The sequence below is a fragment of the Phoxinus phoxinus genome (genome assembly GCF_949152265.1).
Source record: "Phoxinus phoxinus genome assembly, chromosome: 10".
NCBI lineage: Eukaryota > Metazoa > Chordata > Actinopteri > Cypriniformes > Leuciscidae > Phoxinus > Phoxinus phoxinus.
In genome coordinates, this window is record NC_136885.1 from 25,612,707 (window position 1) to 25,640,381 (window position 27,675).

The following is a 27,675-nucleotide window of genomic DNA, read 5'->3' on the forward strand; positions in this document are numbered from 1 at the left end:
GGTGACGCTGAACAAATGCTTAGTGCATATCCCACCACCAGCCAGACACAAAATCCAGCAAAGGCTTTGGTCTTGATCCATCATTACTCTCTCCCATGTGGCTGCCTGTTTACTGGAAATGCCGAGAACAGATTAAGTGAATAAAGGGATATCATGACCCTGCAACTTTACCCAATCTTGACGGAAAAATCAAACAAGCAAATTCTCCCTCCCTGATGAAAACAAAGACCTATCAGCAAGCCATCTTAAAAATACCTCTCACTCTGGCATCGGTTGTTGGAGCACCTGTTTGCAACTGCTGTTGAATTGCTCAATAAAAAAGGATAATACATGCTGAATGTTTTATTTTAGGACACAGCTCAATGTCTTGTTTATGAACTGTCCTCATTGACCTTTCCAATGCAATTTTGATTTATTTGCATACTATTTATTATGGTAATATCTGGCAAATGTAACCAGCGCATCAAAAGTAGTTCCAGTTTCTGGAATAAATACAAAAATTCTTCTCCAGCCATACTTTAAATAACTGTTAGTACTTATTCAAATATTCAGTGCAACCAAATCATAAATTGCTCTAATTAATACATGAGATGCCATCAGCAATTTTCAAATATTATTGATGACAAATTTTCATAGACAACAATATACTTCTTGAATCCAGTCCAGTTTTGAAAAAGTGTTGTTTTTATGGTGGTTTATACCAAGCAATCGTCGAAATGAGCAAAATGTCTGGAGCTTTCATAAAGGGATTGGAAACAAAATATAGAATTTCAAGTAACCGCAACTCCATTCAATTTAATAGCCTTTCAGAGACAGTCGTCTGAGAAAACGTCTCAGGAAATCATGATGATTTGCCTCTTATTCTCTTTCATGATGTCAGCTTCTTGTTTAAGACAAGCTGGACGTCAGAGGGATGTGGGTCTTAAAAGGGAAAATTAAATCTGAAAATAATTTATGCATTGTTTTTGTTTTTTTCTCTTGGTCAAACTCTATTTGTAGAGCATTTCTGATGTTGTCACATATGATTTTAACTGAGTGAAAGAGAACAACTGAAGAAAAACATGACAAAAAGAACATCTGTGCTAAATATGAGTTATTCCTTATACTGAGTTTAATTCCTGAACAGTGTAAAAATGACTCAAAAATAAAAGACGACATAGGAAAGTTCTAATTTGTTTTGTTTATGCTGAAATAAAAGAAAATAGTTTTTTTACAAAAAAAAGTTACAAAGTTATCTAGAATATTGTGCGATATTAAAGTATTAAAGTTTATCTCTGATAGACTATTGCCTGGATTTTTGGGGCCAGATTTACTAAACAGGGCAAAATAAGCCATGGGTTGTTAACATGTCCTGAGGTCACGCTAACTCAACCTAATTGTATTTTAACTTTAAACATATTTTATGGTTATTGTGCATTGGAGGGTTTGCGCTGGTGCAAGCTGTTAGTAAATCTGACCCTAAGTCTATAGAATACTAGTATTATACAAGGTATGCCTGGTTCTCATTGACTGTGTTGGCCGCCCCAGAAGCCATTATCTACGCATTCCACACAGGCTCTGCGCAGGTTTTAAGTTTACACGATACACCGGCTGGCAACACAACACAAATTTATCGTTGCTCCAAGCTGAAAACTGTTTGAATGCATCTGTGTAATGTTTTCTATAATGGCATTTTGAGAATATGCTAAGTTTATTGTTCCTTTTTCCACTTTGTTTTCTTTAACTTGAGTGGAATGTAATCTTGTAGAGTAGAACATGTGCTGAAAGAAAACAGGTAAGTCATACATCTTGTTATAACGTCAAAATTTTGAGTTCAAACGGCTCTCTTTAATCGGTCCAAGCAGAAGACAGAGTCTTAATTAAATGTAGCGAACAGACACTGGTTGAAGCTCAAAGACATGGAATAGGATAATGCAACTGAAGCAATAACTATCTCCGCATGCCCTCTTCTGGGTATACAGAGTCCTACATGAGTGTAATGCCATTATGTCAGTGTCATTCTGATATTTATCGCAAATGAGAGTTTCCCAAATTAAATATGTTTCCCTGTTAATTAAACAGCATGGGAGCTGAATAACTGTAATGATACTGAGTCCAAGAAGACATAGTTACAAACAGCTCAGGTTCACCTTTGTGTACCTTTGAGTAATTGGTCCACAATATGTGCATTTTTCTTAACAATATCAATATTTAAGTACAAGTAGGCTAGTTTCTGCAACTCCGTTTCATTAGTTTTTAATCATTATGTTAAAGTTTTTTGTCATATCATTAGTTTAACTGCCCTGCAGTATTATACTAGCATTTTTTAAAATGCAAATAGGCCTACTGTATACTCTCTAGTAAAAAAAACTATACCGAAATGTATTTAAAATACATTTATTTCATACTAAGTTAGTATAATACAAATCCATTAACATATTTACTGACATTATGCATGAAGCTACTGATATAAATATTATAATTAAACATTTGAGTAGGCAACTTTTTTATTGCACAATGCACATTTCTTAATATTAAGCATAAAATGTGTTTTAATATCACTTTTAGTAAATATAGTATGAACATATATCTAGCATGTACATCAGCCTTTAAATGAAATATATTTAAAGTGTACCTACAGTATACTTGCAATAGTTACATTGAAGCACAATCAAATATACTTAAGTTTATCTTTTGGACCTCAGCACTATTTCCAGATAACTGCAACATTAGTTGTTCCAATTTAGCAGACTTTAAGTGTATCATTAGTATAAGTACAATTGCAGGGTAAATGTATTTGCAGTACACTTAGCATAAAATAAATGTATTTCAAATACATTTTGGTATATATACAAAATATATACAAATTTGGTGGCTTTTTAGATATTCTCGATATGAGCCCGAGGAGCTAACGTTAACTTTTCTCAACGGGAAAATAAAGAAAATCCGTCGCTTGATTGATGACGTACTTCCTGGGTTGTGTAGTTTGTTGTAACACGTGGAAATCTACAGTGGACTGAAATACTGCTTTATTTATATATTTACAGTATTGGGAGTGTACCGGAGTAATCTATCACAATGGTTAAACCACAATACAAGGGGAAAAGCTCCATAAATCCCTCAACCTCCAGCAGTAATCCCGGTAAGATTAAATGAACCGCTGGTCCGAATGTGAACTGCTAGCAAGGCTAAGCTATTAGCCAACTTTTGTTGAGAACTATACGAGTCGTCCTTTTATGTTCACTGTTGCATGTTGTAAAGGAACTTGCTTCTATTCGTTCAGGTTAACTCGTTGACTGTGTGTAACCACAACTTCTGTCAAGCATTTAAATGTCCCAGCAGAGGCTGTTGGCACTTGTATTGTGATGATGACCGTGTCAATGTGCCAAACGTGCCTTGTTTGTACATGACAATTATAACATCAAATAAAAAATCGTACTAGATTGCTACCACAATGTTTGAATGTTTTTCAAAAATGTTCCGGATCAGTTGTCAGTCTGAGCAATTTTGGAGCTGTCACTTACAACGGTTGTCACATTTTTAAATATCCCAAATATTTGTTACTTGCTATTTTGATATTAATCCCGATTCTTTTCTTACACTGCTCATAAAAACTATTTAAAAAAACAAAAGGCTTTCTTTTTGTATAAAATATTTAGCATATATGACCACAAGACCGATCTGAAGTCAACGTGGGTATATTGAATGTAATCAAGGATAAGTTTAAAGATACATACAATAAATTAAAATGCAATAATATTAATACTAAAAATATTCAGCAAGGATGCATTCAATTAATAAAAAAAAAGTGGCAGTAAAGACATTTAAATAAATGCTGTTCTTTTGAACTATTCATCAAAGAATAATTGACAACAGAATATCATTGTCTGTTTTCAACAGTGATGATAATAAGAAATGTGTTGAGCATCAAATCAGCATATTAACTTTGCCATCACAGGAATAAATGGCATTATAAAGTATATTAAAATAGAAAACAGTTACTTTGATACTTCACTATATTACTGTTTATTACTATTTTTAATAAAATATTACTATTTTTAATAAAAAATGCAACCTTGGTGAACATTAGACTTCTTTCAAAATCTTACTGTCCCCTAACTTTTTGAACATTCACTGTTGATATGTATGTGGCAAATAAAATATACTGAAGAAGACAACTGAGGTGTACACACACACGCAGTGATATTTTACATTATATTAATTCAATAAAATATTTTTAAACAGAAATTGTGCATTATCCATTCCCAAGGCAGTTGGTAGACTTTTGAACTGACACAAGGACCTATTCTGTTAACCCTTGTGTTCCAATTGAACAATCTATCACAGTTCACCCAAAATTAAAGTAGATTGATTGAACTATATGTCCCTGTGTATAACACTGTTTGTTAATATATTTTTTTTAACATTCCCAACCCTACAGACCGAGTCAAGGGAGCTGGAGGGAACAACATGAGGGACCGTGCCACCATCCGACGGTTGAATATGTACAGACAGAAGCAGAGATGGTAACAGTTTGTTATTTACAAAATGACATATACAAGATTCAGATTTGTAGCAAACACTAGTTCTTTATTTGGATCCCCATTAGCTTCCAGAAAGTGGTTGCTAATCTTCCTGGGGTCCACAAAGCAATACAAGACAGAAAGTCATACAAATAAAATAAAAACAGAAATACAGTCAATTACTCTAATCAAATCACCAAACTATACATAACAGTAGCAGCACATACATCTACATATGAGTAAGCATGTCTTTACATTGTATATAGTTGTAGTGGGTCGTGAGGTTTCGACAAGAATTAAAGTTAATTGATAAAACATGCATGTTTTTTCATTATTATGCTCACAGCAACAATCGAGGAAAGGTGATCAAGCCCTTGCAGTACCAGAGCACAGTTGCTCCAGGAACTGTGGCCAGAGTTGAGCCCAACATCAAGTGGTTCGGTAAGAGCAATCCATTTTAGAGTTTTAATGAATCCTAATCTGTGAGAATGATCATTGAGGGGAATTAGCCTCAATTGTCCTCTTTTCCGATTAGGATCTGTATATATAAATATTTATTTGCTTTTCCCATATGCTCCCTGTGCAGCTAATACACGTGTCATCAAGCAGTCATCATTGCAGAAATTTCAAGAAGAGATGAACGCAGTAAAGAAAAGTCCGTACAGAGTAGTGATGAAACAGAGCAAGCTACCGATGTCCTTGCTGCACGACCGAATAAAGGCACACGTGAGTATGCAGATACCTTGTTATGCATAAACAAAAATCCTGTTTTTTAGTCCCAATGTAGCCTGTTGAGAGGAGACAGGTAGGCTGTTTGCGTGAAACCCTTTGAGATTTGCTGAGCAGCCAGTCCCATAATTCATTGGGATGAGCTCCTTAAAATAAATACATCATCAAGAAATGTGAATACATTTATAATTCTCTTAAAACAGAAAAAAATAAAGTTTTGCCTATTTTAGAGTATCGTAATGCTTAGTTAGCAACATGCTAACGTCTAAATCTGGCCTTAACATGAGGTAGTGTTATTTTAGCATTTATGCACTAATATGGTATTTATTAATATTTCTTCAAATTAGCTTTTATTTTTATATTTTCAGTTTTCATTTAAAAACTTTAGTTTTAGTAATTTAGTTATGCCATTCACTGGTAATTTCAGTTTTTGCAAATTTAACATTTAATTTCTAGCATGCATTTTGTTTCAATTACTGAAAACGATTGATAATAGTTTTAGTAGTGCTGTTTTTATGATGCACAGATTTTCTTTTTCTCAGAGTTTTTTTTCTTTCGGTATTTGTTTTTCGGGACACCTCTTGGCTAAACATCTCGTAACTTGTAGACCTCGTGTAACACGTGCTAACCAGTAACCACAGCAAAATGATTTTGTTAGTCTGACAGCGGTGTGGCCCGCGATAGAACTTACTCTTTGGCACCTGAGGGCCTGCCATTTGCCAGTAGTAAAGAACAGAGTTAAACTATGTGCTCAGAATAAAATGTAATGTTTTGAGTTCTTCAGTTCTTCATGTTCCTTCTGCAACTGTTGTTGATTCGCTTCATGATCTAAACTGTTCCATGTGTGAGCAAAACCTTTTAAGACTTTATGTAATGAACGTCCCACTCTACTTTTATTCTGCATCTCTGAACTGTGACACTTACTATGTTTTTGTTCTTGTATTCAGCCTTGGTTGCAGGGAACTGGCAATACTGTCTAAATTTTTGGTTCAGATATATTTTCATCCTCTCTTTTTGATTTGTGATGTTTGAGCAGCTCCTCCAGCGCGTGCCGTAATGCCCATTGTTTGCGCACATTTTTGCTCTTTCTCAGAAATATTTTGAACATGTTGTGATGTGGTGGTTAGCCTCAAATCAGGTTGTTTTTTTTATCATCCACGTCAATTGTTCCGAAGCAATGCAATCTTACCAGAAGTAGAATTTCTTACGAGAAATGTTACTGGCTTTGACAAGATCTGTAAATTGCTTGTCGTTTTATTCCATCCTCTGTTGCAACAGTGGAATGGCTTCCCTTTTGTTTTGTTTTTAGGTAATTACAGATTGCAATTTAGCCGGGTAAAGTTAAACATGTAAGATGTTTCGTTCATTGTTCTTAGGATTTGTGTGATCTTGATATAGAAATATTTGCTTTTATCAGCACTGTAAAATTAGCTGCCTTTTTGTTAAAATGTTAGTTATATTCTAGATACAAATGTTTGGGGTCGGTAAGATTTGTAAAATGTTTTTAAAGAAGTATTTTATGCTCACCAAGGTTGCAGTTATTTGATCAAAAATACAATAAAAACAATAATATTCTGAAATTTGATTACATTTTAAAACAACTTTTTTCTAGTTTAATATATTTTAGAATGTTATTTATTCCTGTGTTGGCAAAGCTGAATTTCCAGCATCATTACTCCAGTCTTCAGTTTCACATGATCTTTCAGAAATCATTCTAATATGCTAATTTGCTGCTTAAGAAACATTTCGACGATGTTAAAAACAGTTTGATTTGATATTTTTGTGTAAACCGTGATGCTTTTTCAGGATGCTTTAATTTTAAATATAATTTTTTTGCAGCAATGTCAGTGTCCTTACTGTCACTTTTGATCAATTTAATGCATCCTTGCTTGAATAAAAGTTTTTTATTTATTTTTTATCTTACAGGCACCCAACTTAAGAACAGTAGTGTATATACAATTCTAAATATGTAAAGCTGGTGTTTAAAAAATCTGATTTAAACCACATCTGCATTTAGTTTGAAAAAGTTTACAATCTGATCTTTTTTTGGAATGCGTCTAGATCGGTTTTAAAGTTTTCTTTTTTTGGATGTTACAGAGTGTGCAATGCTTTCTGGAGCTGTGGCCAAATACAAATTTAACCTAGTTTAGTGTATTATGTCTCGTGGCATCTTGTTGACGCCTAAATCTTAACTATAGTAGATACAGTCTAGACTACACTGTCTAAACAAACAGATTTCAGCACTAAAGATCAGTTTAAAAAAAAAAAATGGATTGTTTCATATAAAGTCATATTAATATATGCTTAATAGAAGTGATCATGTTGCTTTGTATGGCACAACATTTTGACACACACATTGTATGCCACAAAATGTGTTATTGAGTACACTCCGCTCTCTCATAAATCATTGGGGCTTCTTTCCTCTTAGGAATTGGGCATAGATAGTTGTCAAAATGCTTACAAGAGCTGAAAGAACATATTCTTCTTCAAAGAAATTCCTAAAGTTGTGGAGATCATGGTAGGAGGATAACAGTTCTCATTAAATATTTATGTCAATTGATTTTCTGTTGGTTCTTGTAGAACTCCAAGGTGCACATTCTGGACACGGAGACGTTCGAGACCACTTTTGGGCCAAAGGCACAAAGAAAGAGGCCCAACTTGACTGTGGGAGAGCTGAAGGACTTTGCTGAAAAGGCAGAGGTCTCGGCTCAGAGCTACAGTACTGAGAAAGACCGTGATTTGGTGTTTGAGGACAGCGGAGTCAAGTGAGTGGAGTGATTTCTAAAGTTCCTATAGCTCAGTACATCCCAACTGCAGAAACTATGCCCTGTTTGTATAGCAAATGTGGTATATATATTATGAAATAACTGGATAAATGCCTCAAAGCCATTTAATTTCCCCATCATTGCAGGGACGAGGCTCGGGAGGAAATCTTCAAGAAGGGTCAGTCAAAGAGGATCTGGGGCGAGCTGTATAAGGTAGCTATGAACATCTCACAACAACTTGCTCTTTGGAAGTTTTAATAAAAACCACAGCACTGCCAAATGATGCCACATCTTAAAATGAAGCATGTTTTGCACAGGTTATCGACTCTTCGGACGTCGTTATCCAGGTGCTAGATGCTCGGGACCCTATGGGCACTCGTTCCCAGAGCATTGAGTCCTACCTAAAGAAAGAGAAACCTTGGAAGCACCTCATATTTGTGCTCAACAAGTGTGACCTCATTCCCACATGGGTTACGGTAAGAAAATAAAGCTGAATACTTCAATACTAGTTCCAAAAGCTATTGAGCTGCCTATGTAGGCTGGAATGATGTTAAGAGACCTTCACTTGGGGAAACTCAATGTAGAATGCAAGCAAAGTGCACTTCAGTAAGCTAAGTGGGGGGGGAAAGCTCATCCAAAATGGCAGAAACAGTGCCAGAAATATCAATTATAAATATACTTCTCAAATCTGTACAAAACAAATCTAAATCTAGCTTAGAAATATCATTAAACATATTTATTTCCAGCATTTGTTTGTGCTATATGTCAGAGTATTTTGTCGTTAGCTTAGCAACATTCTAACATAGCCTGTGTTGAAATTCATTTATGTTGGTGAAAGAAAATGTTTGAAATCTTGATGATAACTCTACTTATTCAGGAGCAAAAATAGGAGCAAAGATATTGGTAATGCAAAACAAAAACACAATTTACCCAACATTTTGTGTGGTCTGTGTATTTGTATTAGTGTTATTAGCTTAGAGTTATGATTACTCTAGCCTCTTTTGATATCTATTTAAGTTTGGTGGTAGAAATGTCAGAAGTCTTAAAGGATAATTCCGGTATTTAACACCTTGAGTCTATATTGTAGTTTGTTTTGGATGAACAAGAGTGGTGGACAACATTTTTTTGACAATGGTTCCTCTCTCGAGTTTTTGACTATAAAAGAATTGGCCATGGACCCATTTAACATTGGAGTCAATGTGCATGTCCGAAAATGTCATTAAAACAGCCAATAATGTTCGTTTACAAAACTGTTAAACTCACCGAGTGGTTAGTGGTGTTCGTTGATGTTCCAGAAACAAAAAGTGTTGCGAAATACAGTTTCTGTCGTGTTTTATTCGTCATTTTGTAAAATCCCATTGTTGAAAAAATAGTTCCACTATAGCAAAATAAACGGATTGGAATCATATATTGCGACGATATATTGTTTATAATCATCAACGAACACCACTAACCACTCGGTGAGTTTAACAGTTTTGTAAACGAACATTATTGGCTGTTTTAATGACATTTTCGGACATGCACATTGACTCCAATGTTAAATGGGTCCATGGCCAATTCTTTTATAGTCAAAAACTCGAGAGAGGAACCATTGTCAAAAAAATGTTGTCTACCACTCTTGTTCATCCAAAACAAACTACAATATAGACTCAAGGTGTTAAATACCGGAATTATCCTTTAATGATAAATATACTTGTACATTCAGTTGCAGTTCAAATATACTTGTACAAGTTAAATCTAATAAAAAACACTTTTATCCTAAATTTAGGTGGGTTATGTATTTATATGCCTGTTAGAGTATCATGTTGTTAGTTTAGCAAGTACTTTGTAAGTTCCTGCCTGTGTAGAGCTATCCAAAATGGTCGCTTTTGTTGTTCCTGGACAATTAGGATGTATGGAACCGCATATGTAGGCTGTAGACAGCAAGGCAGCTCACTAGGTTTTTGGAAAAAGGCCACCGTCTGCAATGTGTCCTGTCGTACATTCAATTATCCCGTCTCTGGAGTTTGTTTCACTGACAGACAGGCATGTTTATCTTGGCTTGCCCAACTTTTGTAATAGTTAACCAGTTAAAAGTTCCTTCTCTGACAGATATTTTCCAATCTTTCACATCTATAATTCTTGTTGTTTGTAAATTGTGTTATTGGCGATTCTGAAATGCAGCAACAGGAAACGAGGGAGCTCTACCAGCTGTTTATAAGCTGCAGACTTTTGCATTCAAGCCGAAGAAACATTTGCCTACCTCCTTCAGATTTATGACAGGTCTTTTGTAAACCTAACAGGAAAATGATTGGGAAAGACATTATTTTTGTTGTTGATAGGGAATCGCTTATCATTTTGCAGTGATTCTTGTTGGGCACTTGAGCTTTTTTTTTTTATCTGTTCTCTCTTATCAAAAACATTTCATTTCATAGATCACTTCTAGTGTCTATACATTGGGAGACATTTAGAAAGCCCACATTTCACCAGATTTGATCCTAAATCCCATGGAATTCATCCTACATCAGAAGTAAAATTTATGAAGGCAGAAACTGAGATGAAAATCTTATGTAAACGCCAACTGAAGTGCATGCATACTTTTTTTTGCGCTCCTATACCAGCAATTAAAATAATTTAACATTAAGAAAATGTAATTTGAAAGATAAATATATGCAATAACAATATGCGTTAAAATTATTATTAGTGCAAATGCGCAGCATTTTAACTGCTTAATAATATTATTGACTATTATGAAAAGATTGAGGACCAGATTTAGTTTTAGAATTTTTATCAAAGATAAAAATTTCTATATTTTTACTTCATTTATTTATATCTTTCACTTTCTTCTCACCATGATATAGCCGGGGTAGCTGGCTACAAACAATTATTTTATTATATTAATACACATTTTATTTGAATATGCTCTTGAATTTAAGATGAACTGCGATTTATAAAGAGGGATGCATTTTGGAAAAAAAGATTCATATGGCCGATTAATAAATCATTATATAAACTGTCATACTAGGATCATTCACTTAGGATAATTCTATGGATTCTTGCTTATACATGTATGTATGTATGTATGTTGTAGAAACGCTGGGTTGCAGTTCTTTCTCAGGAACACCCCACTTTGGCCTTTCACGCCAGCCTTACCAACTCCTTCGGCAAGGGCTCCCTTATCCAGCTCCTGCGGCAGTTTGGCAAGGTAAGACCTTAAACAGTTACAGCATATCGTTATGTGCATACACATAATGCCTTGGAAACCAGGGGCAGCAGGTTTTAAATGCACAGCGGTTTCGCTCCACAACGTTTATCTACTCAAACCGCAGTTTTAGGACAAGGTCAGCCTGTTTTCTGGTCCGTAATGGCAACCGATATAGACGGCAGTGGTTTGGTCGGGTACCAGATGTCTTCACATCAGCCTCTGAGCTATTTTTGGAAGCACAGCCGCAAACAAAAACTTGGAAATACTAAAAAGGAGAGTGGGCTTACGTAACATAAATTTTGTGAGAGTTATATGTCAAGGCACTTTTTAGGAGTTAGAAAACACTGGCACAAAAATATCCCAGTTACCATGCGTGCAATATAAATCTGAAGGTGTAATGACATTTAAGAGGCCTTTGTAGATTGTGTATGAAGTCTTCATTTCTTGGGCAGGGGCCCCTTTTTAAAAGTGAAATGTGAGAGGCAATGTGTGCAAATTATTGGGGGAAGAGTTGATCCAAGGTTTTTCTTAATTTCCACGGTCTTGTTTTCCTGACCTCGATACCATGAAACCGACATTATATCAGAGGACTCGACATTATGCGTGTAACTCTTCTATTTAATTGCTACTTTCAAAATGACTTTTGCCTACTATTAACATGTCCATATTGATTTTTGTTCAGCTACACTCAGACAAAAAGCAGATCAGTGTTGGTTTCATTGGTTACCCCAATGTTGGAAAGAGCTCCGTTATCAATACCCTGCGCTCCAAAAAAGTCTGTAACGTGGCACCCCTTGCTGGTGAGACTAAGGTAAGACCTCAGAAGCTTTTTTGTTTTAATCTCAGGGATGTGATAAATTATTTTATTTTCATATTCATTTTGATTTCTGTATTTTCCTACCTGAAAAGTATGACCCACCTGCATTGTGTAAATGTGAGAAATAATTTTTTGTTTTCAAATATTTTTAAGATACTTTGTTCTTTTACATGCAAGCAGCTCATGATCCATTATGATTTGAGTGTCTGGGAGTGGCTTGATTGGTTTGCAGTAAATGCTGCTCCACACAAACTCCATCTATGCATGTGCTGTGAGTTTCGGTCGATTATAACAAGCATTTGAAAATGCAATGCGCCAACCATCTTGTTAAATTTGTAATGATAATTGTTTAGAAGTTAAAGGGATAGTTCACCCAAAAAGTATGTAATTTACTCACCCCCAAGTTGTTCCAAACCTGTATACATTTCCAAACTAAAAGAAGATATTTAGGGTTTTAGGTTTCGAACAACTTTGGTGAGTTTTCATTGTTTTTACACACACACACACACACACACACACACACACACACACACACACACACACACACACACACACACATATATAAAAAATAATTTATTGTTAATAATATGTTGCAAAATGAGAAGTTTAGCACAATGTTAAAGCTGCTTTTTTCCATGCTATAAATAAAGAGGAAAGGCTGTCAACCAGCCAATAACACACTCAGCACTTAAACTGCATTTCAAGTCGCCTTCTATTTAAGATTTTTCATTTTTGGTGATCTGTTCCTATAACATCCACTTGTAGTTGTAACGTACTGATCGTAAACATCAAACGATTGAGCGACTCTTCTTTTAAGGTTCAATAAATGACCCGGAATTTGTTTTGTAGTCTACTAGCGAATGCAAGACTACCTGCCAGCTCCTGACATGTGTTAACATTTTGTATGGTTTAAGTTTCCAGCAGTTTGGTTTTGGCTGCTACTTTTGTGTATTCATGTTTTTGTGTGAAATTACTTTTTTATGTTGTCAACATTTTCCTCTCGTTTTACAAACATGGAACTGAGAGCGAGTGAAAGTTCAAGGCGAAGGAAAAACACATTACTGACAGAGGCCAGATTGAAATCAAATTCTAAACAAATCTGGACTTCCACGCTCTTCTGTTTATGTTTTAAATGATAAATTGTATAATTTAAAACCTCCCTTGTGTGCCCTGATATGGGTGATTCTTCAATTATTAGACGTTTTCTTTCCACTATTTTCTTTTCTTTTAAAAACAGTTTCTAGTTCGATTATGAAATAAATAGATTGATTTGATTGATTATAATACTTTTTGTTATGCCTCTTTAACTAGTTTTTCCTAATGTTGAAATGTTACATTTGCTTCAATCACTGTTTAGGCCTGTTTAGTTTCATTTTTATTAACTCAAAAGTTAATTGACTGCTTGCAAACTTGACACAAGTTATTATAAATCGCATTTGTTTAAAAGCAGTTCATTATATTGAAATGTTTTCCATCTTGTGGTTTCTTAAATGGAGGAAATGGATGAATCTATGGACTGGTTCAAGCTTAAGCTTTATGCCACAGCCAACTGTTTTGTTTCTGTCTGACAGGTCTGGCAGTATATCACACTAATGAGACGCCTTTTCCTCATCGACTGTCCCGGCGTCGTCTACCCCTCCGACGACACCGAGACTGACATTGTGCTGAAGGGAGTGGTACGATGGCCTTGACTCTGTCAACCGTTCAGATTTTGCAATCCCAGCGGCCACTTCGTTCACTTATTTTATATCTGTTGCTTTTAGGTCCAAGTGGAGAAGATCCGAACTCCAGAGGATCACATCGGAGCGGTGCTGGAGAGGGCCAAAGCGGAGTACATCCAGAAGACATACCGCATTCCATCCTGGAGCTCCGCCGAGGATTTCCTGGAAAAGCTCGCCTTTCGCACCGGAAAACTGCATAAGGTCTGGCCTGATTGTGGAGTATCTGATAAAATGAACTGTCAGCTCGGTCCTCGCGGCACATTTGTTTATTCGTTCCTCTAGAGTGTCCGATTGAGATGTGACAGTTAGTTTACTTTAAGCTGGTGGAAATAGCCACTTTTTCGGTACTCTCATGCCAAAACCACTAAGATTTAATTCAAAATCTGAGTTTTATAAAAGGGTTTTGGCCAACAGATTGGTTACACGGGTTAGTTAGTTCACATATTTGTCTTTGTCCAAATACTGTACATGTCTGTGCTGTAACGACTGGTATTTTGTGTTGTTCTTGTAATACAGGGTGGAGAGCCAGATCTGTCTACTGTGTCTAAAATGGTTTTGAATGATTGGCAGAGGGGACGCATCCCCTTTTTTGTAAAGCCACCTGGGGCCGAGATGGATGAAGAGGTAAATGTTTTTAATTTCCCACAAAGTTTAGATTCTTTTAGTAAAACAATAGCTCAGGCTCTATTCAAAAATGAGTTCCGAGACAAATCTTTTGTAAAATTAGAGCATTGTGTTCTAAAAGACCTCAGAAGACATTGTTTATATGTAACTTTCTTAATGCATATTGAATTACTTGGTACAAATCCTTTAAGTCACTGTGGCCAACAAAATTACTTGAATTTTGCCCGTCTTTATACTGGCAGACCCTAATGCACTTTTAAACATTTATAGTCTTAAACTGACACTTGATCTTTCCAATCAGTACAAAGCAAAACTGAGGCTGGAAATGGAAACCGAGAAGGAAGAGTTGGAAAACAGACTTGAAGCTCAGGATGTGGAGGGGGCCTCATCTAGCCAGCAGGAAGAAGAAAAGCTGCTGAGACAGAAACAAGAGGAGATGCAGAAAATCTTCAGTAATGTCAAGCAGAACTTTGGCAAATTAAACGTCGCTCCGGAGTTCAGCGAGGAGGACCTTGTGCCTGTCGAGATGCCTGACATCCTGGAGCCCTTGGGTTCAGAAGATGAGCAAGATGAGGAAAATGAGGATGAGGAGGATAAAGAGCAGAGTGGAGAAATACAGGAAGAAGAATCCTCTGCTTCCGGCCCCCCGACCACAGCAGAGAAAAAGAGCTCGCGTGAAGTGAATAAAGAGATGGATATGAAGATTGCCAAATTGAAACAGTTTCTTGATCGTGCCAAGTCAAAGCACTTCTCCGCCATACGGTTTGTTTAAAATCATTTTGAAAAGGTTATGAGAGGGTTTTGTGATTTTGAGTTCAGTGTTTAGCTCTTATCTATTGATATTCTAATGTGTTTTCTTGATGTTTTTACAGCATTCCTAAAGGCCTTTCCGAAAAGGTGTTTACTGAAGCCACAGCAAAGCAAAATTCTGAAAAGAATCTGCAACGGAAAGGTACACCCACTCAACTAACCCAAGTTGATGCCAAATGTTTATGTATTAAAAAATATATGGCCGCTAGAACTGCATATTTAATGTACATCTATATTTTTTGTTTTATGGAGTAAGATTTTTTTTTTTTATCTTTTAATGTAATTTTAAGAATTATCTTATGCTCACCATGGCTGCCTTTATTTAATCAAAATACAGTAATACTTAATACAGTAGAAAATATTGTGAAATAGTATTTCAATTTAAAATAACTTTTTCTTTTTTAATATATTTGAAAATATAATTTTTCTGATTTTAATCTAATATTTTGATTTGCTAGTCATAACTTCTACATTTATGTATTTCTACTACATTAACTACTACATTTCTTATTATTATTATTATTGACATTGAAAACAGTTTTTGTGGAAACTGTGATAGATTTTTAAGGATTTTTTGCTAAATATAAAGTTCAAAATAACAGCATTTATTTAAAATAGAAATATTTTTAACATTACAAATGTTGTTAGGCCGTGTGTCCACCAAAGCGTCTTTAGCCAGCTGAAAACGCTAGGCGCTCTGCTGAAAACGCCTAGCTGCGGGCGCTGGAGAGCGTTTTGGCAGCGCAGGTTTTTTTTCAGTTGAGACAGTTGCTATGATACAGAATATCCGTTGGTCCATGTGGTATTAGTCCCGCCCCTCCTCCACTGTGATTGGACGGCTGGCTAAAAAGTGACAGTGATGAGCGCAGCGTTTTACCCAAAGTTGAACATTCTTCAACTCTCGGCGACCTGTAAAAAACGGCGAGCGCTCAGCACTTGAGCGTTAAATACTCGCTCAGCGCCTCGTTACGCTCCTGTCGTTCTAAAAAGGCGGCGCTCCCATTAAAAACAATTGAAAAAACACGCCAGCCGTGAAAAAACGCTTTGGTGGACACACGGCCTTACTGTCACTTTTGACAATTTAATGCATCAAAAATCTCCATAATGCAAGGTAAGACTTGCAAACCCAGTTGAATACACAGAATATTTTCAGAGATGTTTCAATGATTAAGGGATGTCTGGTGCTTTAAAGAAGTGAGTAAAAGACACTCAACCTCTTTTTGTTTCCAGCTGTGACAGTGGGCAAAAAGAGGAAAGCTGTGGAAGATGAGGAGCCTTCCCAGGCTACCAAACTCACATCCAAAGAGGTATGCACTGTTTTCCCAGCTCCACTGCTGCTGTCAATCTTTCTGATTTCATAGTAAAGACATATCAAATGAATTTGAGACCAAACTAATCTCTTTCTCTCTGTTGAACTACTTCACCCAAACAGAAAAGAAGCCTGGAGCGTGCACAGAGAGTGAAGAAAGTGGGGGTCCGCTATTATGAGACGCACAATGTCAAGAACAAGAATAAGAACCGAAAAATGCCCTTGGATGGCAAGAAATCCAAACGAGCTAAGCGATAAGACCTGGTCAGAAACCCAGTCACATCAATCCCCGTTTCCATCGTCATGTCGGTGGCTAAATTGGAACATCTGGAGTGGAATCACAGTGATTTGTGTAAAGGTGAAGGTTTGGTTGATCTGTGATGCAATCGTTCCAATGCACTTTATTCATACTGTGGCTCCAGCCATCCTCATGAACATTAGGACTACAATTAATTTCAGCACTGTGCATTTTCAAAGTTTTTAACTTAAGACAGTGTTTCCTGATTCAGCAGTGTTGAATGGTGGATCATGTACCTGTGTATCTATGTATGTTCTTTTTCTTTTGTTTGGAGAAAAAAAAAGAAAAGAATAAATACTCAGAACAGATGCTTTTATAAATGTTTTATTCTTTGAAACTGAACAGTTTGTGTATTAATATTCTCATAATATCTAGGCTTTATTCTTCAAGGTAATTATGCCCTCCAGTTGTGCCTAAAAAATAAATGGACACATTAGAGTCTGAAAAAGTAATGTCAGAAATCCTGATTATGATGATCTCTGCTTTACCTTGAGTTGCTGGTTGGTTCGTTTGAGGAACTGGACCTCTTCGGCATGCTTCTTTTCCTCAATTTCCCGCCGTTCTGCTTCCCGTCTCTCGATTGCTTCACATTTAGCCTTTTGCTCATTCAATAGCCTCTCCAAATCTCGCTTCTCGCTCTCCAGCTCTGAAATCTACCAAGAGTATTTACTTGTCTGGTCTGGCTTTAAAGATAATTATTTTTCTTCTGCAGAACACGCACATACACAAAAACTCTCGTGTTCCACCCGCCAAAAGTAAAAATGTTTTGGTTTGGATGCCATTGACTTATATTATATGGACAAAAAAACATTTGAAATATCTTCTTATGTGATCCGCAGAAGAAAGCAAGTTTTTGATTTAACTATTCCTATAAGGACCTTGTTCTCCATGTCAGACTTTCCCTGCTCCCCCTGAAGTGCTTTCCTCATGCCAAAGGCCACGCTGCTCTCGTACAGTGTCTGATAGGCAGCGATGGTCATGCGAATCTCATCTCTTACTTGGAGCAGCAGGAGGCCCCGCTCGGCACAGTTAATGGTGACTTGTCTGATTAACTCATCTAAGAGATTGAAAGAGGGAATGTCATGTAAATCAATGTCAAGAGCTATTAACATGACACTTAATTTAGACTACCGGTATATGTATTTTATACCAAAGCATTGAGAGTAGAGCTCCCTGCGGACTGGGCAGATGCCGGTCTCTCTGGCCTGCCTCTCCTGCAGGGTTTTGTCCAGCTGTTCTTGCAAATGAATAACATCCATTCGTGTGCATGGAGCGCTGGACACTGGCTGCACCCATAACTGGTTATCCTCCATCCATTCCCTGCCACAGAACCATTTGTATGATTTATACAGTTCCATTAAATGTTTGGGGACAGTAAGATTTTTTTTTAAAGCTGAATTTTCAGCATCATTACTCCAGTTTTCAGTGTCAAATGATCCTTCAGAAATCATTCTATGTTGATTTGCTATTCAAGAAACATTTCTTCTGATTATTATCAATGTTGAAGACCGTTGTGCTGCTTAATATTTTTGAGGAAACCGTGATGCATTTATTTCAGGATTCTTTGATGAATAGAAAGTTCAAAAGAAAAGCATTTATTTTAAATAGAAATATTTTGTAAAATTATACATGTCTTTACTGTCACTTTTGATTAATTTAATGTGCCATTACTGAATAAGTATTATTATTTATCTTACTGAGCCCAACATTTTAAACGTTAGTGTGTGATGTGATTAATGATAGGTATCAGCACCCAATTGAAGAAAACTTCTACTAATCATTGTAAGAGGTTTATTATACTTTGGTGGTAGAATGGCATTTAGGATCTCTTCGGTTTGCTGCTTGCTGGCATCCGCTGAGGGACTCTTGGGTTTGGGTGGAGGTGGGACCGGGCCGGTCTCAACCATCTGTTGGGGACTCAATTTCAAAGGGCGACTCTGTGTCAAGGAAGAGATGGAAATCAAGTGTTTTTAACGCTTTATTACAACAACAATGTATACTTTAGCAGGTTTGTTTTTATTCGTATAACGTTAACGTTACATACAATAACTGTGCTTACCTTTGGAGACTTCCTCTCTGTATTTTTGCTCACCAACACCGGATAATCATACTTCAACAAGGAGTCAGACGGAGTAATCATGCTTATAATGATAAAGTGACAAAAAAAGTGCAGAAATAAATAAATAAAAGTCTGCGTTTTGTTTTAGGAAGACTTCAAATTCCCTCGGTAGCGCTGTAGAAGTTTCGTTTCGTTGTTTACGTTGCTATAACAACCGGGCTTGTCCGTCTCTTCAAGGATCTTCAGTCCGCAGGAGGGGTAGGAAATAAATTCTTTACCAACTAACGTTATAACGTTACTGCTAAATTTATCGATTAAATATTTATGACTTTTAAGCCTTTTAAAATAACTTACACAAATATATTGTGGTATTTTCTAATATTTATGTTCTAAAACACAAGACAGAACTCGCCACTTGGTGGCACTAACGTTAACTTAACGTTAAGTTACATGTTAAAGGAAAAAGGCTTTTGGCATGTAACGTTAATATTAATATTAAATATGATTTTGATTGATAAGTAAATATTTTAATCGTTATATACTTGTTTTTGGTTTATTTTGTTTGTATTACGCTTTGACACTTTTTATTAATTTATTTCCATTTTTCTTATTTTTATTTTACTATTTGCGTTATTTAACCAGTTAAAATGTTAACATATTGTTTAACTTATTGTATATTATTAAAATGGTTCTTATTTCATTTCTCGATAATCTCTTTTTTTAAACTTGGTAACTTACATTGATCCCCTGAAGAAAGCGGAACTAAATTGCTTTCTATAGAAGAAGGGACAGATTTCTTCAGCGTACAATCATCGGACCGGAAGTGTACATGGGAGTTTCGTAAATGTGGTTTGAATCTGTTTTCATGTTCTCCTCATACTCTCCTTTGGTATGAACGACTCTTACTTTTTACGAAGCTAATAGGCAAGCTTATTTCATAATGGACAACAGGAGACGACACAGAGAATCTCCTGGCCGGGTTGTAAAGACAAAAATCAAGCAAGAAAAAGTGAGTCCCGCGCGGCCTCCGCGGGCTCGTCGATCCAGCTCAGGCTCCAGCCGCGGCAGCAACAGCCCTCCACCGAGACGACGAGACAGCAGGTTTATAAGCAACATTATACCTCACACTCTGTTTATTCTTAAATGACAGCTCAGCCGAACAAAAATATTGTAGTATGTGGGGAGGATCAACCGGTTATTTTATATGTAGCCAGTGGTTTCTTACAGAATGTTTCCTGAACTGTATTTGTAACGTTAGATCACCAGTCAGAAGAAAGGACAGATCCCCAGCGAGAAGAGATCGTTCATCGGGCAGACAGCAGGAGAGGTCACCTCGACCCCGGACCAGCAGAAGCCCGCATCGCAGCACTGACGTCAGGTTAAAGCGGGTGAGCTCAATACAGAAACAGAGAATCTTGTACCGAGTTATGTCATGAACTGATGGGGAAACTGTCTTTGAAGGCCACAGAGGGTTTTGGCACTAAAACTGGTCAGGAGCTCAGTGGGAAAAACTGTGATTATAAAACATTATTTGACCCTTGATATATAGTAGGCTATATTATTTTATTTTAAAAGTAATTTAAAATACACGTTATTAATGTTAAATTGTGGATATTATTTAGTCTTTTGGGATATTTAATATTTTATTATGGTTTACACCTTTTTTTTTATTATAGTTACACTGCATACTCCATATAGTCATATATTAGGCTATATTATTTTCTTAAATAGGAATTTAAAATACAAGTTATTGGATTTTTTGTTTTGTTTTATGTTAATTTGTGGACAATTTAGAATATTTACAAAAATGTTGAGTTTCATTGTTTACAAAAGAGTTTATTTACAGTTAGCCTACATTACAGAATTTAGGCCTGTTCACACCAAGGACAATGACATAACATTAAAAATATAGTTCTAAAAATAGTTGTAAATGTAAAACAATAGCAGTGTCCACACCATAACGATAACGGCACAGCGAATCAATATCATTGGAATCATGATTATTATTATTTATTTTTTCCATATCATGAACGATAAAAACATTGGCAGAAAATCAGAATCCATTCTGCTTTAAAGAGCTCGAAAATTTAAAGTGGCAGACGACAAAACTGCTGTGCACTTATGATCAACAGAACGATATCGTGCGCTGGAGTGGATGCCAATATAGTTATTGTTATAGTTATCGTTCTTGGTGTGAACAGGCCTTTACACACCCAATAAAGTCATAATAATATAGTTGGCTATGTTAATTTATTTTATAGGAATTTAATAAATGACAATAAAATAAATGTAAATGTTACATTGTGGTTATTGTAGAATTTTAGAATATTTAATAAGCCATTTCCATTGTTTATAAAAAAAATTACAGCATTACAGAACCAACATTATGATAATACATTTTTGATGATGGTATAATCTTAATTACGATCATGAATTGATGGGAAAGCTGTCTTTAAAGGGGTCATGCCATGTGGAATCAAGTTTTCAATGGTCTTTTGAGAATCAAAGAGGTTGTTATACAACTACATTTGACACAATGTTTTTGCACAAAAACTTAAAAAATATAACTTGAAATAACACATTTTATATGCAGTAAATTATCTTCTTTAATAGAAGTTTAAAATACAAGTTACTCTAAATAGGTTTAGTTCTGTAAGCTTGCTTTATAACTGTAAAAATGTTCTTTACCGGCCCAATGTTATATTTATTTTAAAATAAAGGTAATTATATATATATATAATTTACACGCTGCTAAAAAGGCGTATTAAGTGGAGGTTTTAAGGCGATTATGTTCTTATTACAGGAGCAAGATGATCACAGAGCATCGGAAAGTCATCGGCCTCGCGAGAGAAGGGATGATTCAAATGACCGCAGAATGAAAAGGGAGGGAGAGCGTCCACGGCAAAGAGAGCGAGACCGAGAACCGGACAGAAATAGGGGAAGAGAACGTGATGCCCACTTACAACAGCAACAGCAGGCTGAGAGGGAACGACAAAATGAACGGCGGCGTGAGAACCGCCTCAGACAGGAGGCTCAGAGTGGCAGCGGTGACGACGAGGAACAGGACTTCGGTGGTCAACAGGATAGTGATTCCGCCCCTGCAGCTGAGAAGGAAAAGCCCAACTTTGAACTATCAGGTGCCTTGGTGGAGGATACAAATACATTCAGGGGGGTGGTGATCAAGTATAATGAGCCTCCCGAGGCCCGTATACCCAAAAGAAGATGGCGTTTGTACCCCTTTAAGAACGACGAGCCGCTCCCAGTCATGTACATCCACAGACAGAGTGCGTATCTACTTGGACGTCAGAGGAAGATTGCAGACATTCCTATCGACCACCCTTCTTGTTCCAAACAGCATGCTGTTTTTCAGTACAGGTCAGAACAACAAAATATATTTTGGTAACACTTTGCAATAAGGTTTAATTTGTTAGCATTAGTTAACTACACCAATTAACATGAACTAACAATGAACAATATTTCTACAGCATTCACTCACCTAGAAATGCTATCTTGGATTTTCTGTTGGAGCAAATGGGAACGCAAAAATTATATATGTTGTAGTTTCCGTTCACCACTATAGGGTTACCCATCTATGACGACTTCTGCTTCTGAGAACCCCAGAAATGTGAAAAAGGCCCATTGACTGCAAACTTGCTTTCAGATCTGCCTCCATCCAATCAACCTGATGGATGAAACCAAGTCCCTGCCCTACATTTTTTTCACTTTTACATAATGTCACAATACCAAAGAAAATATTTAAATGTTATTTTAAAAAGTATTTAAATGTTTTTAAAGAGACATTCAGATTGTATTCGCTATGGTGTTTATCTCAGCACCAAATACTTAAAGACTATTTATTTGCGAACTTAAACATTTTTACGTTTTACCGTAATCTGGACTAAACATTCCTTAGACATTGATTGAAAATGTTTTGACTCTTTATTATTGTTCGGTAACATTATAGTAAATGGGTTCAATTAGTCAATTTATTTGTTAACATTAACTAACACTAAAAATACTTCTGAATCATTTATTGATCTTAATGTTAATTTAAATATTTAATAATACTGTACCAAAATCAAAAGTTGTTTTGTTATATTATTTTTAATGGACCTGAACTAACATGAACTAATAATGAACAGTTGTACTTACGGTATTGTTCTCTATAGTTCTTTTGCACTTTAATCTGTTTGAAACGTTTAGTTTATAAATTTTTGTGTATTGTTTTATTGTATTTAAATGTTCTTTTTGTTATATGAAAAAGTTGGACCTGTTAGGACTGTTAGTAACTTCGTTTTTGATACCGTCACATCACATGCCTTAACGTGACTTATTTATTGAATTTATGTGGAAATTTCTTCCCATACTAATTGTCCTTTTCTCTTTGACTTTTATCATCTGCAGATTAGTGGAGTTCACACGGGCGGACGGCACCATGGGCAGGAGAGTGAAGCCGTACATCATCGATCTGGGGTCTGGTAATGGCACCTACCTGAACAATCAGCGTATAGAATCTCAGCGTTACTACGAGCTCAAAGAAAAGGATGTGCTGAAGTTTGGCTTCAGCAGCAGAGAGTACGTGCTCCTTCATGAGTTTTCCGACACAGCCGAGGTTGACGCAAAGAAGGAAGAAGAAGAGGATGATGAAGGCCTGGATGAGTAGTTCTCGCCTCAGCGTTTACCAAAGTTACCTGTTTTGTGCTGGACTCTTTGAAAGAATTTTCAAGAACAGGGCGAGCATGAATTGCTCAATTCATAATTTTCTTGTGGACAATGAAACAATCATGCTTCATCCTGCCCAAGTTGTCTGTATGACTATTCTCAGGTGGAAAGCTTTTGTATCCCGTCAAACTGTGTACAGTGTTGTCCCTTAAAGCAAGTGCTCAAAGCCAGAACTAAGTAATCTATCTTCAAAAAAAAACATATATTTTGGATACTCTTGAAGAAGTGCATATAATGTCCAGATTTGGTTACTGTAAATATACTGGATGTATTTGATTTGTGCTTGTTTCATGTGTTTTAGTTTGTAGTCTGTGATTAGAGATATACTGTGTCCTGGTAGTTAGCGCCAGCAAGTTAATCATCCTCATGGTTATTCAGAAATAATGAAACTAATTTGAATATTCTATACAAAAGATGCCATCTTTCTTTAGATATTTTCTATTCTCTCACAGTACATTCATATTTGATTTTTAGATGTTTTGTATTGTAAAATAAATATGGATAATAATAATTCATGTTTTGCCTTTTGATTGACTGCACACGTTGTGAGAGCAAATAAGGATATTTTAAATTGGTGGTCACTCTGATGAGCCAAACGTTATTTCTTTGTCAAATGTGCATTGAGTTAAGAAAACCAAGTGTTTTTTTTCATTCCATATGCAGTGATTATATAATGTTATATTTTTAATGTTTCGGTTTACATAAGTAAACTGATATTATAATTACTATCACAAAATATACAGAATATACAGTGCTCAGATTTTAGTGACATAAAGAACTGACGACCTTATGCTATTTTACGTTGATTTCGCCCGATTAAACAAGTTTTGTATCGTTTCTGAATTCACTTAAAGCGTCTAGTCAGTATGGTCAGTATTATGGGACTTTTATTTTGGAATAATCAATATCCGGTTCACAGCATGTCTATGGCGGTGTGATCGATGCAGCGAAATAATTCACAGACATTTAAAGGTTTGCGTTTTGTTTTTATGTATGTTTGTCTTACGAAATTATACATATTTCATTTTCAATATATGTCAATTCTAGTTCATCCCGTTGTCTTATCCGGTCCTTAAAATATTTTGTTTACGGGTGCGTACATATTTATTCCCGAGCAAATCTACACAGTCAATATCTGATAATAATAATTAACGGTTAATACGAGTAATTCAAAATTAAACTTATTTGTAGCTAGTTTATAATCTTCAATTTCTCTTAAAGATAATTTTATATTTACTCACATTCGTGTTGTTCCAAAACGGAATGACAGAACTGTCCTTACGATGCAAGTAAATGGTGACAGATTTTTTTTTAATTTTTTTTTTTTATAAGAACATGGTTAATTTGGAAAAACATTGTCAGTTATCGTTTAACTTTTGAATTCGCACTATTTTCTAAAAAGTTGTCATTTTCTCTTTTAGATGTAACCTAGTTTGTCCGTTTGCAGTGAGTAGTGGTGAACCTCTCTTCATCATGATGTCATCACATCCTTCAAAACCAGCTCTACATTTTGGCCAGGTTGTAATTGGTCCACCTGGTTCAGGTAAAACCACTTATTGCCGGGGCATGCTGGAGTTCCTGAGCCAACTTGGACGCAAGGTGGTTGTTGTAAACCTGGATCCTGCCAATGAAACGTTGCCTTATCCATGTGCCGTGGACATATCCGAGCTCATCACTCTGGATGATGTGATGGACAGTCTAAAACTTGGCCCCAATGGTGGCCTCATCTACTCTATGGAATATTTAGAGGCAAATTTGGACTGGTTAGAGAACAAGCTGAAGCACCACCATGACTGCTACTTTCTTTTTGACTGCCCAGGTCAGGTGGAACTCTACACACATCATAATTCGGTGAAGAATATATTTGCAAAGCTGTCAAAGTGGAATTTTAGGGTAAGTATATGGTGGGTACTTTTCCTGAACTTCTCTCTGATTTATAAAGATGTATTTCCTGTCTGATTTCTTCTGATATTTGCAGCTGACTTCAGTGCATCTGGTGGATTCCCATTACTGTGCTGATGCGGCCAAGTTCATCTCTGTGCTGTGTACGTCCCTGTCCACCATGCTGCAGGTTGAATTGCCACATGTCAATGTGCTCTCAAAAATGGACCTCATTGAGCAATATGGCAGACTTGGTAAGATGAAATAGTCCAGACTGATGCAGAATGTCTGAATAAAGAATCATTTGTGGATGAACTTTTTCTTTAATACCAACTCTCTTTTACAAGCATTCAATCTGGACTTCTACACTGAGGTTCTTGACCTGTCGTATTTGGTGGAGCACCTTGCTTTGGACCCTTTCTTCAAGAAGTTTCACCGCCTGAATGTGAAGTTAGCTGAAGTGATCCAGGACTACAGCTTGGTGTCTTTTGTACCTCTTAACGTCCAGGTTAGTGCACACTTTTGAAATTGTGATTTTTTTCCTCAAACAGTAGAGTATGGTGCTAGAATGCCACGGTCATAGGTTGGATTCCCAGGGAAAGCTAGAACTGATCAAATGTGTTCCTTGAATGCAATGTAAGGGTGTGTTCACACTTGTAGTTTGGTTGTCTTGGTTCTTTTGGTCCGGACCTAAAAAAAATTTTTTTACAGGACAATGCTCCTGCCTAAATTGCAAAGACAACCAACAAGTGGCTTGAGAACAAGTTCATCAGGCTCACGTTTTGTCCTGGTCAGAATCCTATAGTAAATATTTGGTCTCATATTAAACTCAAATGAACTAACACGGTAGCATAAAAGATGGCTCCTGCCTGTATACGCAACGTGTACTGCCTTTATAAAGTATCTTCTTATTAAACTGTCTGTACACTTACAAAGTTCTCAATGCTTCGGTTTGCATGTAGGGACCCTCATTATGCTACAGTGTTAGTGTGAGGCTATTTTGAGCCTTGTTAGTGGTATTAACTAGCGATTTCTTTTTACTTATATTCGATGCCCCATATACTAGCGTTATAAGCTAATCAGTTTTTAGAGATAAAACTCTTTACATTCGATTATCATGAAAACACATCCCAGAGAACGATCGACTCGGTAACCATGTGTTAATTACCCCTAGGTTCATTTTTCGCCGGAATTATCCTTTAAGCCTTGCCTGTGAAACCAGGGGTTAGTCTTGTTTTGCTTAGCATTCACACTGTCATTTTTAACACCGACCCCAAAGATATATAATATTTTAAAAAGAATTATAATTTTGTGATGGAACTTAGCGAACATCCCAAACAATGCTGTATGCTGGGCTAAACCTTTTAGGGTCGCATCTTGTGACCTCATGTTGGTTTGTTTAGATGTCTTTGCTCTGTGTTGCATTCATATTTCAGTCGAACCGCGCCAGAGTTCGCTTTCAGGGGTCTCGGTCTGCTTGTTTGTTCGTATTCAAATTAACCACACTAACAGATCAATCTCACCATAGTTCGTTTTAATCTAACCAAACCTGGCAAGTGTGAAAACACCCCTAGTCGCTTTGGATAAAAGCGCCTGCCAAATACATGAATGTAAATGTATATCTTTTGACCATTTGTTTTTCTACAGGACAAGGAAAGCATGATGCAAGTTTTGAGAACTGTGGACAAAGCCAATGGCTACTGCTTTGGAGACCTGGAGGAGAGGAACATGCAGGCCATGATGTCTGCTGCTGTTGGAGCAGACTTCCAGTTCAGCACGTATCCTTATCATACTGTTTAGTGCTCTGTTTTTGTGAAATTTATGTTAACACCCATTCATTTATGCAATCGCAATCTTGTAAGATTGTCCTTAACAATTTATCTCAGAACTCTTGGTGTACAGGAGAAATATGTGGAGGCCACTGGGAAAACTGTGGAGGATGAAGTCATGGATTTTTAACCCTTTTTTTATGTATTGATAAAAAATAAAACAAAATAAAAAATAGCAGAGCTGTCTTATTTCACACATTAAAACACTGTATACATGTTGAAATTCCACAAAGGAGCAAATAAAATGCATTAAACGAATAGAATAAATAAATGATTGTTTTGTTCCCCGTGTTAAAATACTGATTTGTATCTAGTAACAAGGAAATCATTGTCTTGAGCACTTAAAATAGTTTTAGATGCATCTCTCAAAATGAAGCAAGATAAGCAATAACTAGACCATTCAGTTTATTAGATGTGAGTTCACA

At 36.2% G+C, this 27,675-nt stretch overlaps 4 protein-coding genes across 6 annotated transcripts; 3 read left to right on the top strand and 1 right to left on the bottom strand.

The window, feature by feature from the left end:
* Positions 1-2,883: 2,883 nt before the first annotated feature.
* Positions 2,884-17,067, top strand: gnl2 (G protein nucleolar 2). The gene is made up of 16 exons (XM_079627089.1): positions 2,884-3,121; positions 4,421-4,505; positions 4,849-4,943; positions 5,089-5,228; positions 7,812-7,996; positions 8,143-8,209; positions 8,314-8,472; positions 11,067-11,180; positions 11,863-11,991; positions 13,569-13,673; positions 13,761-13,919; positions 14,235-14,342; positions 14,644-15,104; positions 15,215-15,294; positions 16,383-16,459; positions 16,585-17,067. The coding sequence occupies exons 1-16, from the start codon at positions 3,058-3,060 to the stop codon at positions 16,717-16,719; spliced, it is 2,163 nt and encodes a 720-aa protein (XP_079483215.1). The 5' UTR covers positions 2,884-3,057; the 3' UTR covers positions 16,720-17,067.
* Positions 17,068-17,104: 37 nt separating this feature from the next.
* Positions 17,105-20,182, bottom strand: dnali1 (dynein, axonemal, light intermediate chain 1). 2 transcript variants are annotated; one of them, XM_079627092.1, is made up of 7 exons: positions 20,044-20,182; positions 18,819-18,900; positions 18,560-18,696; positions 17,910-18,079; positions 17,638-17,816; positions 17,248-17,412; positions 17,105-17,172 (listed from the first exon to the last, which is right to left on the bottom strand). In XM_079627092.1, exons 2-7 carry the CDS (start codon positions 18,897-18,899, stop codon positions 17,131-17,133), a joined length of 774 nt encoding a protein of 257 aa, XP_079483218.1. In that variant the 5' UTR covers position 18,900; positions 20,044-20,182; the 3' UTR covers positions 17,105-17,130. The 2 variants fall into 2 exon arrangements, with proteins under 2 accessions (XP_079483218.1, XP_079483217.1); XM_079627091.1 differs by lacking the exon at positions 20,044-20,182 and having other exon boundaries at positions 18,819-19,031.
* On the top strand, positions 19,564-24,053 carry snip1 (Smad nuclear interacting protein). Its single transcript, XM_079627090.1, has 4 exons — positions 19,564-19,919; positions 20,077-20,206; positions 21,622-22,193; positions 23,223-24,053. The coding sequence occupies exons 1-4, from the start codon at positions 19,759-19,761 to the stop codon at positions 23,479-23,481; spliced, it is 1,122 nt and encodes a 373-aa protein (XP_079483216.1). The 5' UTR covers positions 19,564-19,758; the 3' UTR covers positions 23,482-24,053.
* A 340-nt stretch (positions 24,054-24,393) lies between these two features.
* gpn2 (GPN-loop GTPase 2) lies at positions 24,394-27,627 on the top strand. Of its 2 annotated transcripts, none has more exons than XM_079627093.1 (6): positions 24,394-24,512; positions 24,962-25,433; positions 25,519-25,675; positions 25,769-25,929; positions 27,069-27,199; positions 27,308-27,627. In XM_079627093.1, the coding sequence occupies exons 2-6, from the start codon at positions 25,014-25,016 to the stop codon at positions 27,378-27,380; spliced, it is 942 nt and encodes a 313-aa protein (XP_079483219.1). In that variant the 5' UTR covers positions 24,394-24,512; positions 24,962-25,013; the 3' UTR covers positions 27,381-27,627. The 2 variants fall into 2 exon arrangements, with proteins under 2 accessions (XP_079483219.1, XP_079483220.1); XM_079627094.1 differs by having other exon boundaries at positions 24,456-24,632.
* The last annotated feature ends 48 nt before the right edge of the window (positions 27,628-27,675 follow it).